Source organism: Odontomachus brunneus, unplaced genomic scaffold (assembly GCF_010583005.1).
Source record: "Odontomachus brunneus isolate Ranch 3 - 2012 unplaced genomic scaffold, Obru_v1 Obru_scaffold_066, whole genome shotgun sequence".
NCBI lineage: Eukaryota > Metazoa > Arthropoda > Insecta > Hymenoptera > Formicidae > Odontomachus > Odontomachus brunneus.
In genome coordinates, this window is record NW_022639516.1 from 338170 (window position 1) to 354619 (window position 16450).

At 38.2% G+C, this 16450-nt stretch overlaps 1 protein-coding gene across 4 annotated transcripts in view; it reads right to left on the reverse strand.

Annotated features, from left to right (window-relative positions):
• Positions 1–16450, reverse strand: part of LOC116846599 (trissin receptor) — a 92404-nt gene that overhangs the window by 52330 nt on the left and 23624 nt on the right. For all 4 annotated transcript variants that reach the window (XR_004378528.1, XR_004378527.1, XR_004378529.1 and 1 more), the window contains exon 2: positions 15551–15726. Coding sequence is in view for 1 of the 4 variants with exons in the window: in XM_032820658.1 (XP_032676549.1) it covers positions 15551–15726 (176 nt within the window). In the remaining 3 variants the exon portion in view is untranslated. The remainder of the gene's footprint in view (positions 1–15550; positions 15727–16450) is intronic.

Genomic DNA, 16450 nt, shown 5'->3' on the forward strand with positions numbered 1-16450 from the left:
TCTCTCTCTCTCTCTCTCTCTCTCTCTCTCTCTCTCTCTCTCTCTCTATCTTTTTCATTCCCCGACTCGTTCGATTCGTTTCGGCTGGAAAATCGGAAATAATCGGGCCATCGCTCGTGAGAACCATTATTAGGGTGATAAACGGCGGATCGTTGTTTCGTGGAATGAACGAATGAATAATGTCGGATATTAAATTCATGCGTAATGCGCGAAAGTGCGCTAATGGAATAAACATAATTCGTGATGCTGATGTTTATATAACACCAGATGGTTGCAGGACACGTGAATTAAAAGCGATACGTATCAATTTTTCCCATGTTATCTTCTATGTAAAATTAGTTACGTATTTATTTATGCGAGATGTGCCGGAACAATAATGTTCTGTATATTTTACGTAGATATCTCGCCCAAAGGTTCAGTACTTCTGCGCACGCGCGAAACGAACGATACGATATTTAAATTTTTCATTACGCTGTCATTTGTAAAGCAATAACATAGCAGCCCACGTCATATATATTGTGTTCAGTAAACATATTAATAATTTTCTTTGTTTACTTAGTCTTTACTAACGAATATATTGATGATTCGTTTTGCTTAACGTTTTTACGCGTAACTCAGGAAAACACTTTGCACAATGGAAAATTAGCAGTGTACAGAGTGTTGTACTTACACATGTAGCGCCGTTATTCTGCACATATCTTCTGATAACTGTCAGTACGATACGTTAACGACAGACATCGTTAGCGTACTTAGAGTTCCTCAAGTCAGAGTTAGGACATCGCCCGCGATCTCTAGGGAGGAAGGGACTAAGCGAGTGAGAGAGAAACTGTAACGTACTTTATCATTTCGGTTTTAAAGCTTCTCTCTCAATTTTACTAGAGTTTCTCTCTCATTCCCACTCATATTACCCCTAAAAATGGCGGACGTAAAATAAAATTTAACTACACATAAAAACCGAAAAAAATACCGGAATCTCAAAACTCGAGACTCAAAAACACTTGACGTGCTCGGAAATACACACAATAGCGTTAAAGCACAAACTATAATAAATTGTACACTTTATATTTTGTACTACTCACGGCAAATCATTTTACAGAATTTTTAAAACGGAAATAAACATTTTCCTGAAAAAGCTTATATATTCTAATGCGATCGGGTCCTTCCGTAAATTGGGAATGTTCCAGCTACCATGTCTTTTGATGTTTCTGACAAGTATAAAGTGCAATTTGAAAGAGAAGCAAAAATGATAATAACGAGAACTTTGCGGTAATTCGAATAATGATTGTGTTCTACTCAGATTAAGTTCAAGTTCAACTTGTGCATATGTCAGTCGCTTTTTTCCAATTTTTAACATATGTCTGTTTTTCCGCTTTTTAACATATGTCTTGCTTTCGATTGTTTTGTATTTTAGTTTTTAACTTTATCTCCTAACGTGATTACATTTCGATCGTTCATTTGTTCTCATTTCGTAACGTAATATCGGCAACTAAGCGGATTATATTGGAATAATACAATGAGCGAGCTTACTCGACGAAAAATGGGAAAAGCGTTATGGCGACGGGACAGATAATTGCGTATACGATAAAAAGCTGGCGGTGCATATTTTCTCACTTTTGCAACGGTGGCGACCGTTATTATTATTCTTATATTATCACTCGATTACTTTTGTTCAGGTTATTCACTTTCTATTCGGATTATGTGGCCAAATGACGAGAACTATTTGCGGAGTAAAGGAGTAGTATATTTTTCCCTTTGCGATTATGCTTTTGTTGTGGCAACTATATTTCTTCTATTTTGAAATTCGCATGATCGTGGTAATTCCCATTTAATGATAATATCTATTTTACCATTATTTAAAGTCGCGACATTGAAATTTAAGAGTTAATAAAGAAAATGAGAGCCTCTTAGTTCGTAAAAGTAGACACAGTGTGCGACAATTTGTAGAAAATCTGGTTGAATCGATATCCTAGCAGCGATTTCTCGGCGACCAATTGGAAATCAATCGACGATCTCCTAACGAAGCGCTGATGAAAGCTGTCATTTATAAGCAGCGCGAATAAAATCGGCGATTTCGCTCCGGCAAAATCTGACGAGCAAATCAGTTAGATCCTTAACAGCACCAGAAAAGAATTAAAAGGTTATTTCAGTAATTTATATCATCTTTTATCCGAATAATGTCTCAGTTTTGCAATGGAAGAGTCGGGGAATGTAAGAGAATGTAAGAGAGAATCGCAAAATGAAAAAAGTTTGGAGGAAAGTTTAATCTAAAGAAAGTGGCATTATCCTCTTCTCTCTCTCGGAAGTATCGCGGCTTCGTCCTTCTTGTTTGACTGCTCTTCGCATATTATGCGTAACAAGTTCTTCCCGCGTCGGAGAGCCGTGCGCGTGTGCCACGATGGAAAAATAAAGTTTGCGTTAAACTACCCGAAAAGTCTTGCTCGCCGCGAGAACGAGGTAGACGAGGAAAAGTCCAGCCTGGCGTTTTGAAAAAGATAGTCTGGTCTGGTATTGGCAGAAAATTAAAAGGAGAAAGTTAAATTAAGAGAGAAATAAGGCCAATAAAAGCTAAATGCTAGATGTTCGTGCAAATGAAATGAGGAGGATAATAATGTTTGTAGTGTTATTATTCTCCTCATTTCATTTGCACATTTATTATTCTCCTCATTTCATTTGCAATATTTGCAAGCTCTTATTGACCTTATTTCTCTCTTAATTTAGGTTTTACCTTCAGAGCTCTAGATACATGTTTGATTAAAAGGAGAGTTAACTTGGAAACTCTTATCTATCTATCTATTCATCTCTCTCTCTATATATATATAATAGAATGTACTTGTCTGTTTACATGTTCCTTATAAATTCCTAAAACCTTCTGACCAATCTATATCAAATTTTGCATAGTTATTCTCTAGGACCCTGCAGAAAATATAAGCCTGGGCATGAAATCTGGGCATCCCACTCCCTTTGACACTTTGTGATAACCTGGGAAACGGTAGTTGAGTTAGTTATACATATTTAATTTCTCCTCACTTTGCGTATATGCGCTCTTGATCTTCTAATGTACTGCTTCTATAAATTTAGAATCATCTTTCTTTTATATTTTAAAATAAAATGTGCTTCAAAATTGCATTTAAGAAATCCTTTCCAAAATTTTCATTAGTAACTCATCCGTAAACTATTCGTCGTTAGCGAACTGGTGCGTAGAAATATACGGAAATAAAAAGGAATAGATAGCAATGAATAGAATAGCCAACATTTTGAAGGTTAACTATATTTACATTAAAAAATATCTCCTGTATTTCTAATTTGCAAAATTAAAGATTATTTTTGCGTATGAATTATTATTTATTTCAGCAAATCGCTTGTTTGTCACTTGTAACAGACATTAATAGCAAAAATTCAATGAGTAAGGATTCCTGTTTTATTTAATGTTCGGAAAAAGGTACTGGAGAAAAGACGCGTCGTGTCTTCGAGTAGCAGTTGTCCAATAAGTGTCTCGTGTCCGATAGACCCGCCCATTTCCACTTTTGGCAAGACTCGTGTTACCTTCACCGATACAATACTACACGACGTCGATTCTTTTGATAAATTAATTTTTCTCGATGGCAAGTGTCATTCGCATCCATATCGATGCAAATTACTTGAGGTCTCATTATATGCGATAAAAAACATGTAATATAAATTTTACATGTACGCAAATTATACACTTAATCTAACGTACTTACTAGAAAATTTTTCTTCCACCCGGCTGCTAAACAAATATTCATTTCGACATTATTTAAGCAGCTTTTGCATCGATTTACATTTTCATGAATACGATGTTTCGACACGACTTCGGTAAAAAACTACTTTAATGAAGTGTAGAAATCTGCAAGTCGGTGAGGATGGCTCGTGCATGATTCAGAAAAGCGTCAATATTCCAAATGACGATGATACCGGTTATTATATAAAAGAAAAGTTCATACAAATATATGACAAATTCTGAGTCATAAAGACAGAGCTTAGACGTTTACTTCGCTTCTATTGTAATATTTCGGATATTGATAAATATCCGAAAATTTCACTAACAACAATGCGCTTTGTGATCCGTGTGTGAGTAAAAATAGCGCGGCACTCGACAAAGTTCATCATGACGCTCCTTTGTGCGAACATACAATGTGTCTCGTGCATTCGCTTTTCGTGCATCTTAGAGGGATGAAAAGAGAAGATACTACGCGACTGCTAAGTCCAAACGGTTTCGCTCACGCAATCGTTTGGAATTATAGACACGTTTTGGTGCAGTCTCAATGACTCTTTTGCATTAATATTTATCCTAATCTTTCTTCATTCAGATTCGCTCACTTAGAGTGACTCTCCGTCTCTTGCGATTAATTACATACAATATCGGTCCTTTTATCGTGAAACACCCTGCACGTTTTGTGCGACATCTGGCGTAGCTAAGAACATGCTGACAATCGGTACAGCGGTGTTATGCAGATAGTGTTTGATCGTAGTGAGAAAGATCATGCGAAAAGCGGTGCGACGTCATGAGCGTGCGAAAATATTCCGCAAATTCGCCGCATGTGGCAAGTACGTACGTGCCGCTATAAATTTCATAGCACCGCGATGAATGTCTCCACGCGAGAATAAAAATCTCTCACCACCGACCGAGATCATCATCCGTCTTCCTAAAGGGGAATATCGTCGGAAAATCCCCGCTGCAGGTGCCAGCACACGTAATACACATCGCGAAACGCCGGCTTTTAATAGCAAAAGAACGACATCGCTCTAGCTTTTCGTCCCTCTTTAATCGGCGGTTTTCAATGTACACATTAAAAACAATCTCTCCGTTTCTCGAGGTAGGAAAATTTTGTCAACGCGAAGTCGAGGACCAAAAAGTGTCCAGCTCTCGAGCTACGCAGTCCATATCGGAGATCCCGAAGGAGTCGCGTAGTCAGCAGAACATGGCAGTGACACGTGACATAGTTCCCCGGGACGGCAGATATACGGCTGTACAGCGTGGAACCGCTTCTTTTCGCTCGGATTATTCGTCTGGTTATTCGGAGATCACGCATTTTTCTCGTGAAGCCGCGTTTTCGCGCGCGATGCGTTACGAGGGACAAAAGACCGGTTCTCTCTCACTCTGTCTCTTTCTCTTTCTCGTGACCTCCTCTGTCTCATGACAGCGAGGGTCATGAATGTTTCAGAAGGTATCGGCCCGGGACAAGGCAAGCGTTCGCGCGAGCTAAATCGCCCTCTCCGCGAACAACCTCGTCCTCTCCCAAATGTTTGGTAGTGATATACGAGGTAGCTCGGGAATGCGCTTTCAACCCAAGTCTACAACTACCGGTGGATCTGATTATTGCATCGCTTGATAACCAGGAGTCGCGCATTCATGTGGTTTTAGGTGCGCGTTGTTTCGTCGAGTCGCCGGAGTTAGTTAAATGCCTTACGTCCCGATCGTCATGTATGAAGAAGGTTTTCAACATGCTTCATCCTGCTGCGGAGCCACTTCATCGTTCAGGAAACTCCCGCACGTGCCGGGCATGTCGACGTGATTATGCAGCGCTTTAAGCGATATTAATACGGAAAAATGACGCAGGATTTCTGCGGTAAGACCCGGGAAACTGTGATAGATCCAAGGAAAATTCTGCCGAAAATACAACGGCTCCTACGTGATGGAGCACAGGAGGAGATTTCGGAGAGCATCCATCTGGTTACGGAACAGGCAATTTCTCGCGAGAAAAAGAGAGAGAAAGAGAAACTCCCGCGAGAATACGGCACGCAAAAAGACAGAAAGCACAGAAGTCACGTTGGATTAAAAATAATACTCGGTGTAAGACAAGCACGCCACTATTCCGGATTTGATACGCTTTAAAGCGGAGAGTTGGTTACGGACACAGAGTATCTTGCCGGGGAGAAATGAAAGGAGAACGCGCGTTATCGTAAAGTCTCCGTCGAGATACGGCATCGGCGAAATAAGGGGAGAGAGAAACGACCGGAAGCGCCGCGTCCTTTCCATTAGGAGAACATAAACGTGTCCCCGAATGACGAGATTGCAGCGAAAGAGAGCCGCTCGGAGAAGAGCCAAAGTATCCCGTACTATCGTTCACCTACTCTTCCCCGTTCGTTCCCCTTCGATTTCGTTGTCTCTCTCCCCTTTGTAGCCATTCGCGAAGCGACGCATCGCCCATCTTGAGTCCTTATCAAATTTTCAGTGGCCTCTTTCCGATAAACCCGACGAAATCTCATTCTATCCCTTTGATTTGTTCCTAAGCTTTTTAAAATCACGCGTGTCTTTTGCGGTTTGCAATAAAAATTTGTGAGTATTGAATTAAGGGTTTTGTGTGTGTGTGTATACGTGTGATGTGTTTACATTTACTCTATCTATATATGTGGTTACATTTATTCTCTCGTGTGTCATTTATTCCAATTCCGTGTTATTCCTACTCTATTCTCGCGGAAAATCTCTTGAAGACTGCTGTTATGGCCTGTTTTCTCCAATCTTTACCTCTAAAGTCTTCCTTTCAGGAGACGGTAAAAGAATGTCCAATCCTTTTAAAGAAATCAAAACTGAGAGTCGTTTCCTGAATGGATTATTTATCGGTGTACACGAAGACATCCTGAACCGATCGAGGTTATATCTTTCCTTTGCACACACAATGTATTCGTGATATCATATATTTCTCAGTAAAAACGTCGAGACATTGGTAGTTCACGAAGATTCGAGCGAAAGAAGTGACGGCAAAATTTGATCACGAGAATAAAATTTTACTGAAACAGCATTCTGACGAATGATGGGCATTAGTAACGCGAAAAAGTTCTTTTCTAGCGGAAAATTAATAGCGAGACCAGCCCACCGGAAGAAATTAATTTGCGGGCTTTTCCACGTTCTTGGGTGGTAATCAAATGTAATAATAATAATAATAATGATAAAGGCAATTTTTCATTACTACGCTATGAGGTATCGGAACATGCGAATGGCATAACGCTGATGTACGCCCGCGACGATTGCTTTACCTTGATTACTTCGCTAAGATATATTACGCGCGATACGATCGGGTCTTTGATACCTGACTTCATGGCCGATATTAAGTAGGTCGTCAAATTCTCGTGCCAAATTCTATGTTTGGTCGAAGTCGTACTCGTAGGTGAGACTCAAACTCGTAGATAGAGAAATGCTTTCACAGAACGTGTCACGCTAAAGGAAAATCGCGCGAACTTCTAAATAAAATCGAAAGCAGGAGATAATGCGATTTATATTTTGCAAGATTGATATGAAATTCATGTCATGATAACGAGTTCAAAAAGACTGCGCGGAAAAGTTGCTGTAATTTTGTTGAAGAACTTTGTATCTTTTCAAAATAAAATCCAGATAGTATAAATGTCTACACTTAAGTAAACAATACTCTGTTTAAATAAAGAGAATTTTTATTTAAATAAATATGTCAATGGCATCTACCTAAGAAATATTTGTTAATTTAAAAAAAAAATTTTTTTTAAGGTAAAAGACGTTTTAAACATCTCAAAGATGCATGAAGCAAGTAGGATATCTTTCAGACGTCTCTGAGATATATCTTAAACACTTATTCTATGTTTTCAGTCGAGTGTAGTTACAACTATATTTAAGAAAAAATATCTAAAAAATAGTAAAAATTTATTTGATGAGTATTGACAACATATTTACTTAAATCTAAATTCTTTTTTTTTATAGAATAAACAGTTGCTTTGATGAAAAGCTATCTTAAGGTTTTAAGAACATTTTTAGGAGAAATTTTAAGAATTTTTAGGAGAAATTTTAAGAAAAGGTTTTATGAAAAATTTATGAAACATACTTTGTATCAGCACAAAAGTAAATATGTTATTAGCATCCACCGAATAAATAATATTTTCAATTTCTTGCATATTTTTTCTCTCAATATATATTAAGTTAACTATACGTAGTCGAATCTTACGTAAACGTTACGGCTTTTTCCGTAGAGAAGAGAGCGGTACAAAAATGCTCGATCTTACATTCTTGCAATTTTCAAACATAGCTCTTCAAGTGACCACGGTCGGTCGGTTGTTGAAAGCTCGCACATGAAAGCCATGTTCCCAGCTTTTCTGTTGAATTGTCCGGGATACAGCTCAAATATCCAAAATATATATCCTAGAGATATCTCAGAGAGAGATATCACACATCTCTGGAATGTCTGGGATGTATCTTGGACATTTGCGCTGGGAAGCTATCATCGATACCGATACATCGGAGAGCTCCGCGTATAAAACAGCAAAGATTTGTTGTAAATAAGGCCGGTACATAGGAACCTGCGAATTTCACAGACGCACTGACCGTATCCGGAATCGTAGATGAGCGTGAAATCGAACCCCGTCGGCGGAAAATAGATTATTTTCGATTACAATTGTGTCCGAGAATGGTAATTTCTCCGACCACCGATTTTATTCCCTGCGGCGGGTATTAGACGGGAGATTGCAGCAGTGGCTGCAATCTTTTTCTCGGCTTTTTCGAGTTCTTTTTAGAACGTAAGTTATACGGAGCGTTCGTTTGACTCGACGCTTTTCGCGCTACTTCGCACACGGTTATTATTTTAATCAAGTCTCGTCCCTGCGAAAGTTAATGTAAACGGTACGCACGTAGATGCAGTAGCCCATTGTTAAGATAAATCGGAGCTGTGAGCGCGCTTTTCTCAGTTGCCGAGAGTTTGCATTGAACATTCTCAGTCGGAGATCTCGCTGCAACACTATAATTGCAGTTTGCGGTAAAGTCTCTCTCTCTCTGTCTCTCTCTTTCTTTCTTTCTTTCTCTCTCTCTCTCTCTCTCTCTCTCTCTCTCTCTCACTCTCTTCTGACAGATACTTCAAGGTAGCAATGAATATAACAATAAACATTCACCATTTCTGACGTGCAAATTTATTCACGAGAATATTTTCCCTCCTAAAATTCCTCGAAAGTCGCGAAATATATTTTATGCTTCTTAGAAATTGACGGAAAATATTCTTAAATTCTTGCTCTGAAAGGATTGATCCAAACATTCTAAAATATAACACGTTAGACAATAAACATTCACGTATTTTAACGCGCAAATTTATTCACGGATATATTTTTCCTTACAAAATTCCTGAAACGTTATGAAATATATTTTATTATACTTCTTAGAAATTAACGGGAAATATCGCTAAATCTCTGCTCTGGAAAGATCGTAACGAGTAGTTTCGTCAACAATAGCTGAGAGATATTAGAAGTAGAAAGAAGTGAATGTAAGTAGATCACAGTCACTTTGAGCGGACGTAAGGAGTAAGTAGAGTAAGGCGTGTTTTAAACGGACGTCACTGCGCCTCCTTTCGTTACGCGCTCGATTGTCACCATTTATTTTCGCCTCATTAATTAAAAGAGCTTAAAGAGCGGCGGTTAAGTACGCGTAATAAATTAGTTCTTCATTTCCATGTGATCGATACGGTTCTTAGTCGGTTGTCTTAGAAAGCCCGGCTTCTCCGTGAGAAACGGATGCTCACCTTTTCGTATTGGAATAAAAAATACTTTTACACGCTGCACGCTTATGTGCGTCGTTTTAAAAGAAGTTTACAAATAAATAAAATCCTAATAGGAAATGCCGGTATGTACTGCTAGCAAGGTTTCGTAAAATCACAAAATCCTGTGTCGCGTATTGCTTGAGATTTGTCATTTCTCTCTGTTATATCTTCGTAAAATAGAATCAGGATTTTGTGCGACATGTTATCTCATCCTACACATACACTCAGTCATGAGACGGTTTGGACGCATTCCAACCACTGAAGTTGCATTGTTGCGAATTGTCAAAACTGACAGGCACTGCTGACGCATTTACATATGAATCGGTTATGACAGGAGTCAAAGTGACAGTATATTAACACGTTATCACAGGAGTCAAAGTGGCAGTACATTAATACGTTATCACGTTATCTTACATTCATTTTCACACACTATACTGTCGTTTTGGCTTCTGTCATAATCGATTCATACACAAATGCGTGCCTCTCAAATTTGATATTTTGAAGCGCTGCAACTCCAGTGCTCGAAATGCGCCAAAACTATTTTGTGACTCACTGTACAGGATAAACTGTACGGTCACTACATAATTATTGGTAATTTGGATTTATGAGCTCCCAATTAGGTTAATGCTCGTGTTTATGCTCGATTTTCTATCTTCCACCGGGGGCAGATTGTATACTACGATAAAGGAAATCATGAATCACGTAGACTGTGCATAGTATAAATTTATCCAAATGACCAATAAACGCTATAAACTTCCGTTCATTATTCAGTATAATTTAATTAATAAGTGGTTGCATGAAAAATCATAGTACATGAGAACAGCTGCAATGCGATTCGCACGCTTCATTATGCCTCTTACGTGTTTCTCCGAATCAAATTAAAATTTTCTACTCGTGTATCATCTCAATTGTGGAATATTCGACGATCATTAATCAGGAAGAATCCGCAAGTAACACAAGTTTTTCACAATATTTATCCACTCGAACGCGCACAAATTTACCACGAGAATTTATCGAGCCTGCTATTTTCATGATATGAGCAATGGAATCGCGATTGCCGACACGTTGATTTATAACGTGCGGACGTTTCGAACGATACGTTTAGGAGAGCTCGTTTCGGAGCGGCCGGCTCGATTGCTTGTTCCACACGTTGTCGCGTACGATGCACGTAAAAGAAAAAAGGAAAAAAGAAAGAAATCTGGAGGAATCGTCGCTCGGTGAGTGGACTGCCGAGGTAAAACAAGTCGATGGAAGAAAAACGACTTGAAATCCCGGCGAGCCGGGGTGCGCGATTTCGCTTCAAGAGAAAGAGAGAGAGATTTACTGCACCATCTGCGAATATTTGCATTTCCGGTTGTGGCAGAATGTGTACAAGATAGATACCGTTCGGCAGCACTGAGCCCGGGATAATTGGAACGCAAGAATAATCGCCGATGCAGCAGCGCGGTGATTCGAGACAATTACATCGTGCGGCTAGCGATTACGAGATGCGTGGATAACGCATCTCTGTCCCTATTCAAGTTCGACCTTGCTGTGTTTCTCGCATTCTCATTTCATCGTGGCCGTGAGTCTCTGTACTTTCATACGCGATTAGCACGCTCGAGAAGATCCTTCCGTTAACGAGACAAATGCCGCGGCATAGTTTTAACTCAATGCTCGATCCTGTGTAAGCGATTCGATTATCGATCGCGCTTCGTGTTGCGACGATGTCCGATAACGATGTCGTTATGTCGCCCTGGAAACGCGACAGCTACAAGAAAGGTAAATAGCCGTATCGGCGTGCCCGTAATTCGATAGGCAATATTTAATCATTTAACGGTGGAACGCATCCTGGATTGCGCGACACGTGGCGGGAATTTCTCGTTTTCGAGACCGCATGTTCACGTAATACCGTCGCCATGTCACCGCAACACCTTTCCCCGTCGAATAATGCGGGTGCTTTAATTATCTTGCGAGCTCACTGTGCGTGAAAATTCGTTTTCAAATTGTTTTCTTAAATTAATTCAAATTTTATCCATGCTGAAATATTCTCGTTATAACGCGACAACTTTGTAAAACGCGAATTTCGCGGGATATTCCGTTCATTATTTATATATTGGATTCATTATTTATATTATTGGATTCATGGATCCATAGATTAATGATAATAAAATAAAATAGCCACATTACAATAATTGGCAATAATCATGCAAGAATTATCTAATCCATAAAATTATGATTTTTTCAGTTTTTCTTACTACCAAATGGGCAGCCCATACGTCTTTCCACATAAAACCAAAAAAATTCAAGATCTATGCCTAAAATTAATCAAAAAACACTTTTCACTTTCTATTAGTTATTTCATTTTTACTAGTTGCATCTTATTTGTACATTTTTTAAGGATTAAATTTGTCAATGCATATCTTTGTAAAAGAGAAAATTGATCATGCTTGATTTCTTGAATAATTGTGAAGAACTTTAGTGCTATCATGTATAAATTTTCATCTTTATTTTTTTGAAACGTGTTCTATGCGGATTAAATCATTTATGCATAACTACGGCCAATTTAAAGAAATATCAAATTTTAGTAAATTTTATATTTAACAGGAATTAATGGATGATTAGTGACAATAAAAAAATAATAAGAAAGAAACAATAAAGAATGTTTTAGTACCAAATAGCTACGTTGCAACGATTTAAAAAAACATCGAATTCCGTGAAGTTTCATTTAACTTCATATTTAACTTTTAAATTGTTTCGCCGTTGTATTTTCACCGATCGCACCAAAATGGCTGTTTCAGTTTGACCGATACGATCGGTATGACCGTTTCACACATCCCGACAGTTTCAGTCGAAGAAAAGATATTCGGGTCCGAAATTCCACATGTTATCGTCGCGCGGAGGATGGATCTTTCCGCATGTGGTTAAAGTTTATCTTTTGTATGCGGGCTAACCGAGACCGCAATCATGTCGGACACGCTGGCGCTTATTGAGAGCATAAATTTCGAGCGGCGGCAAAAGAAATCACCGTTCAAAAAATCGAACAATCGGATCAATGTTTCGTTTTTGTCTTATCTAACAAGCTATAGCTATGTTATTTACGAGACGCTCGAGTGACAAGAATATATCGCGCGTCGTTATACACTTTCCCCCCGGATTGCATCTGATAAAAATGCGTGGGAAGTTTCTTCGCCGTTGCTCATCGTTGTTGTTTCAAATCACGAGAAATGTTTTTTTTATGATAAACGCGGACTCACCGCTTTCCTGAGAAAAAACTTGTAATTTATAACTTACTTAAAAATTATTATAAAAATTTGTAACTTATAACTTATTAAACATTTATAACCACATAGAAAATGCGTTGGGGAGTTTCTCCGCTGTTGCTCATCGTTGTTATTTCAAATCACGAGAAATGTTTTTTTTATGATAAACGCGGACTCACCGCTTTCCTGAGAAAAAACTTGTAACTTATAACTTACTTAAGAATTATTATAAAAATTTGTAACTTATAACTTAACCATTTATAACCACTTATAACCATTTATAACTTAAACATTTATAACCACTTAGAAAATGCGTTGGGGAGTTTCTCCGCTGTTGCTCATCGTTGTTATTTCAAATCACGACAAATGTTTTTTTATGATAAACGCGGACTCACCGCTTTCCTGAGAAAAAACTTGTAACTTATAACTTACTTAAGAATTATTATAAAAATTTGTAACTTATAACTTATTAAACATTTATAACCACATAGAAAATTGGAGCGTTGGGGAGTTTCTCCGCTGTTGCTCATCGTTGTTATTTCAAATCACGAGAAATGTTTTTTTATGATAAACGCGAACTCACCGGTTTCCTGAGAAAAAAACTTATAACTTATAACTTATTAAACATTTATAACCACGTAGAAAATGCGTTGGGGAGTTTTTCCGCCGTTACTCATCGTTGTTGTTTCAAATCACGAGAAATGTTTTTTTATGATAAACGCGGACTTATCGCTTTATTGAGGAAAAAAAACTTGTAACTTATAACTTACTTAAGAATTATTATAAAAATGTGTAACTTATAACTTATTAAACATTTACAACCACGTAGAAAATACATGGGGAGTTTCTCCGCCGTTGCTCATCGTTGTTGTTTCAAATAACGAGAAATGTTTTTATAAAACGCGGATTCACCGCTTTATTGAGGAAAAAAACTTGTAACTTATAACTTATTAAAAATTTATAACCACGTAGAAAAATAATTGTTATAAATTATGGTAAAAAAATATCATTTCTTTTTTTAGATTCAACTATGATGTTAATAATAAAAACCTCATGTGCATGTCGCTATTACCATTTTCAAATTAGAAGAAGCAAAAAATATGGTTAAAAGTAACTAATTTTAATTGAATCAACCATTTTTTCTCAGTGTCCTTGTTATTAATTTTTAAGTCAAAGTTGAAATAATCAAAAGTAATATCTGACCTAAAAGAGTCACCATAGGTGATTTTGTAATAAAACATAAATATTTTATCTATATTTTATAGGAAAGAAACGAAATATCTCCAGGTTAATTAGTTTTGCTTTGTTCCCAACAAAGCTTGCTTTGTTTCGAGCTCATTTAAAATATGGCTAATGCGTTTTAAGTATAAAATACGTAAACTAATAATCGCACCCATTTTCCGTCCGTTCCCAAGGTGCAAGTATTTCGATACGGACACAATGAAATTTTCCGACTGCATTCTGCATTCCTCGTATCAGCTCACTATGCATAATGTCTTTCGTGAATTTCATTGATATGCAAGTGGCTATGCAATCGCATCACTGTGTTCCTTGTTTGCTCTAAATCGAGTTATGACCGCTCATTATTAATCTCACAGTATTATTAAATCGACACGGTATTATTAAATCGACATAAGTACCATTACGTATTAAAGGCGATATGTAGTTATTAGGATCTCCGTGCGCGCTCGATAGCGTCCATAGAGAGCAATTATTATTTAGTATACTGCGCACGTAAAAGTCATTTTTACCAAATGCCGGTGGAAAATTCGGGACACAAATTCAGTTCTTTCGACAAATTCAATTAATTTTTCTCTTCAATCAATTTTTCTTTAACGAGAATTCTATGGCGAGCAATACAATTAAAATCGAGTTTTCAAATTTGCAACATTAAGCACCACGTCACAAGTGAAATTTCAATTAATATTGAATCTTCTGACCATTTTCCCGCTTCCATTAAAGCGATTTCTTAGACCTGCATTAATAGTTGTTATTTGAAACTTGTCTCAAATAAGATTTGAGTTTAGTATTCAAAATTGAGATCAAAGTTAGATGAGAGTTTCTCAGTTGAATCGCGCGATTACAGACATAGTGTCACATATATCATATAATTCGTTTGAAAAATTTGGATCTAACTCTAAGGAAAAATCTGAGTATCTTAAATGGGACAAGTCGTCAGGTGACAACTATTAATACGGGTTTTAGACAGTTCTGATAAATAGCATTGTGAAGACAATTGAACGTCAATCTTATGTAGACTTCACGCAACCCGTAAGTACGTTTGATTTATTCAAATCGAGACCGACAAATTACGAAGCTCGCGAACCCTCTCTCTCTCTCTCTCTTTTGCTCGAAGGTGACCTACTAATACATCGCATAAATTACGTGACCGGAAGCGTACGGCCGCCTTAATAGCGGTTCTATGGTAATCCACGATGGCTGTTTTGTTCATGCGACGTCTGGGAGAAAATTAAGTCACTCTGACAGCAACATACGAGTTTCAGACGCGCCTCGTTAAGCAAAAAGCAGTCGCGGACTACCTTCCGCGTGAAACGGCAAGTTCTTTGCTTCGGCTTGAGATAGTCGTTGATTAAACTCACCGTGAGTTAGCAGCGAGATTAAGCCCAAAAAGCCGGGCGGACACGCGAAAATTGCAGGGGAAGAAAGAGAGAGGGCGAGTAAGAGCGGGATTCCCTCAATGGATACATTTTCGATCTGTGTCTCCCGTCCTGGCCGACGCAAGCGAGGCATTTAAAGCGCGACAAATCGATACCTTTGAAATACGCAAAAGGGCTCACTCACCGAAGAAGCAACAGACGAATACGATGGTGTACAGAGTGATGAAGATTACTTTCACGTCGGTTCTGTCAAAGATGTAATCTTCGTTCAATGACACGTTGTAGTGCAGAGTTTCGTTGTTCAGATAGGTCTCGTTGTTATTGATCTCGTAGGCGATTGTATTCCGATCGTTGAAGAGTCTGCAACACAGAGGTTTCTTTTTTATCTTCTTATCGTGCACAGTAATATCTTTCATCTTTGAACACACAATGATGCGAAAAATTCAGATGGGGCAAAGTTGATTAAGAGTGGATTACGGTAAAGAAACATAGAAAAACTTATCGCGCAAATCCCCTCTCGAATCAATAGTAATGTCAGACGTCCGCGTTGCAAACGCGAATTAGTCTGACGAATAATGTACTCTTGAGTATGAAAAGCTAGTACAGCTAGGTCGAATAACCAGTGTGTAATATGATAAAAGTGTGTAATATGATAAAAGTTGCTTCTTGAATTTCTCACACTAGATTCTACCTTGGCGGAGAAGAGACACGTGAAATAGGTGTGAGAATAATAGGGTCGTTCAGTTTAATGTTTCAACGTTTTAGGAAGAAAAGGGGAGAAAGTAAAACATGCAAAAACACACACACGCGCACACGCACCGGCTCGAAAGCAGGCCGATGATACAGCGGGGAGATCCGGAAAGTTGAATTTACGTGGAAGAAATATCCGCTCGCTCCGGTCCTTTTATGCTAATATAACGGAATAAAATATCATTCAAGAGCGCGCAGGAGAGGGATTTAACGCGCGGTAAAATGACCGGTGGCAAAAAGACGTGTCCACTTTTCCTAATTTGGCTTTGCGCGAGCGATTATGCTAATTTTAATCACGATAATGCCATTTATCAGACGAATATTATTCATCTGT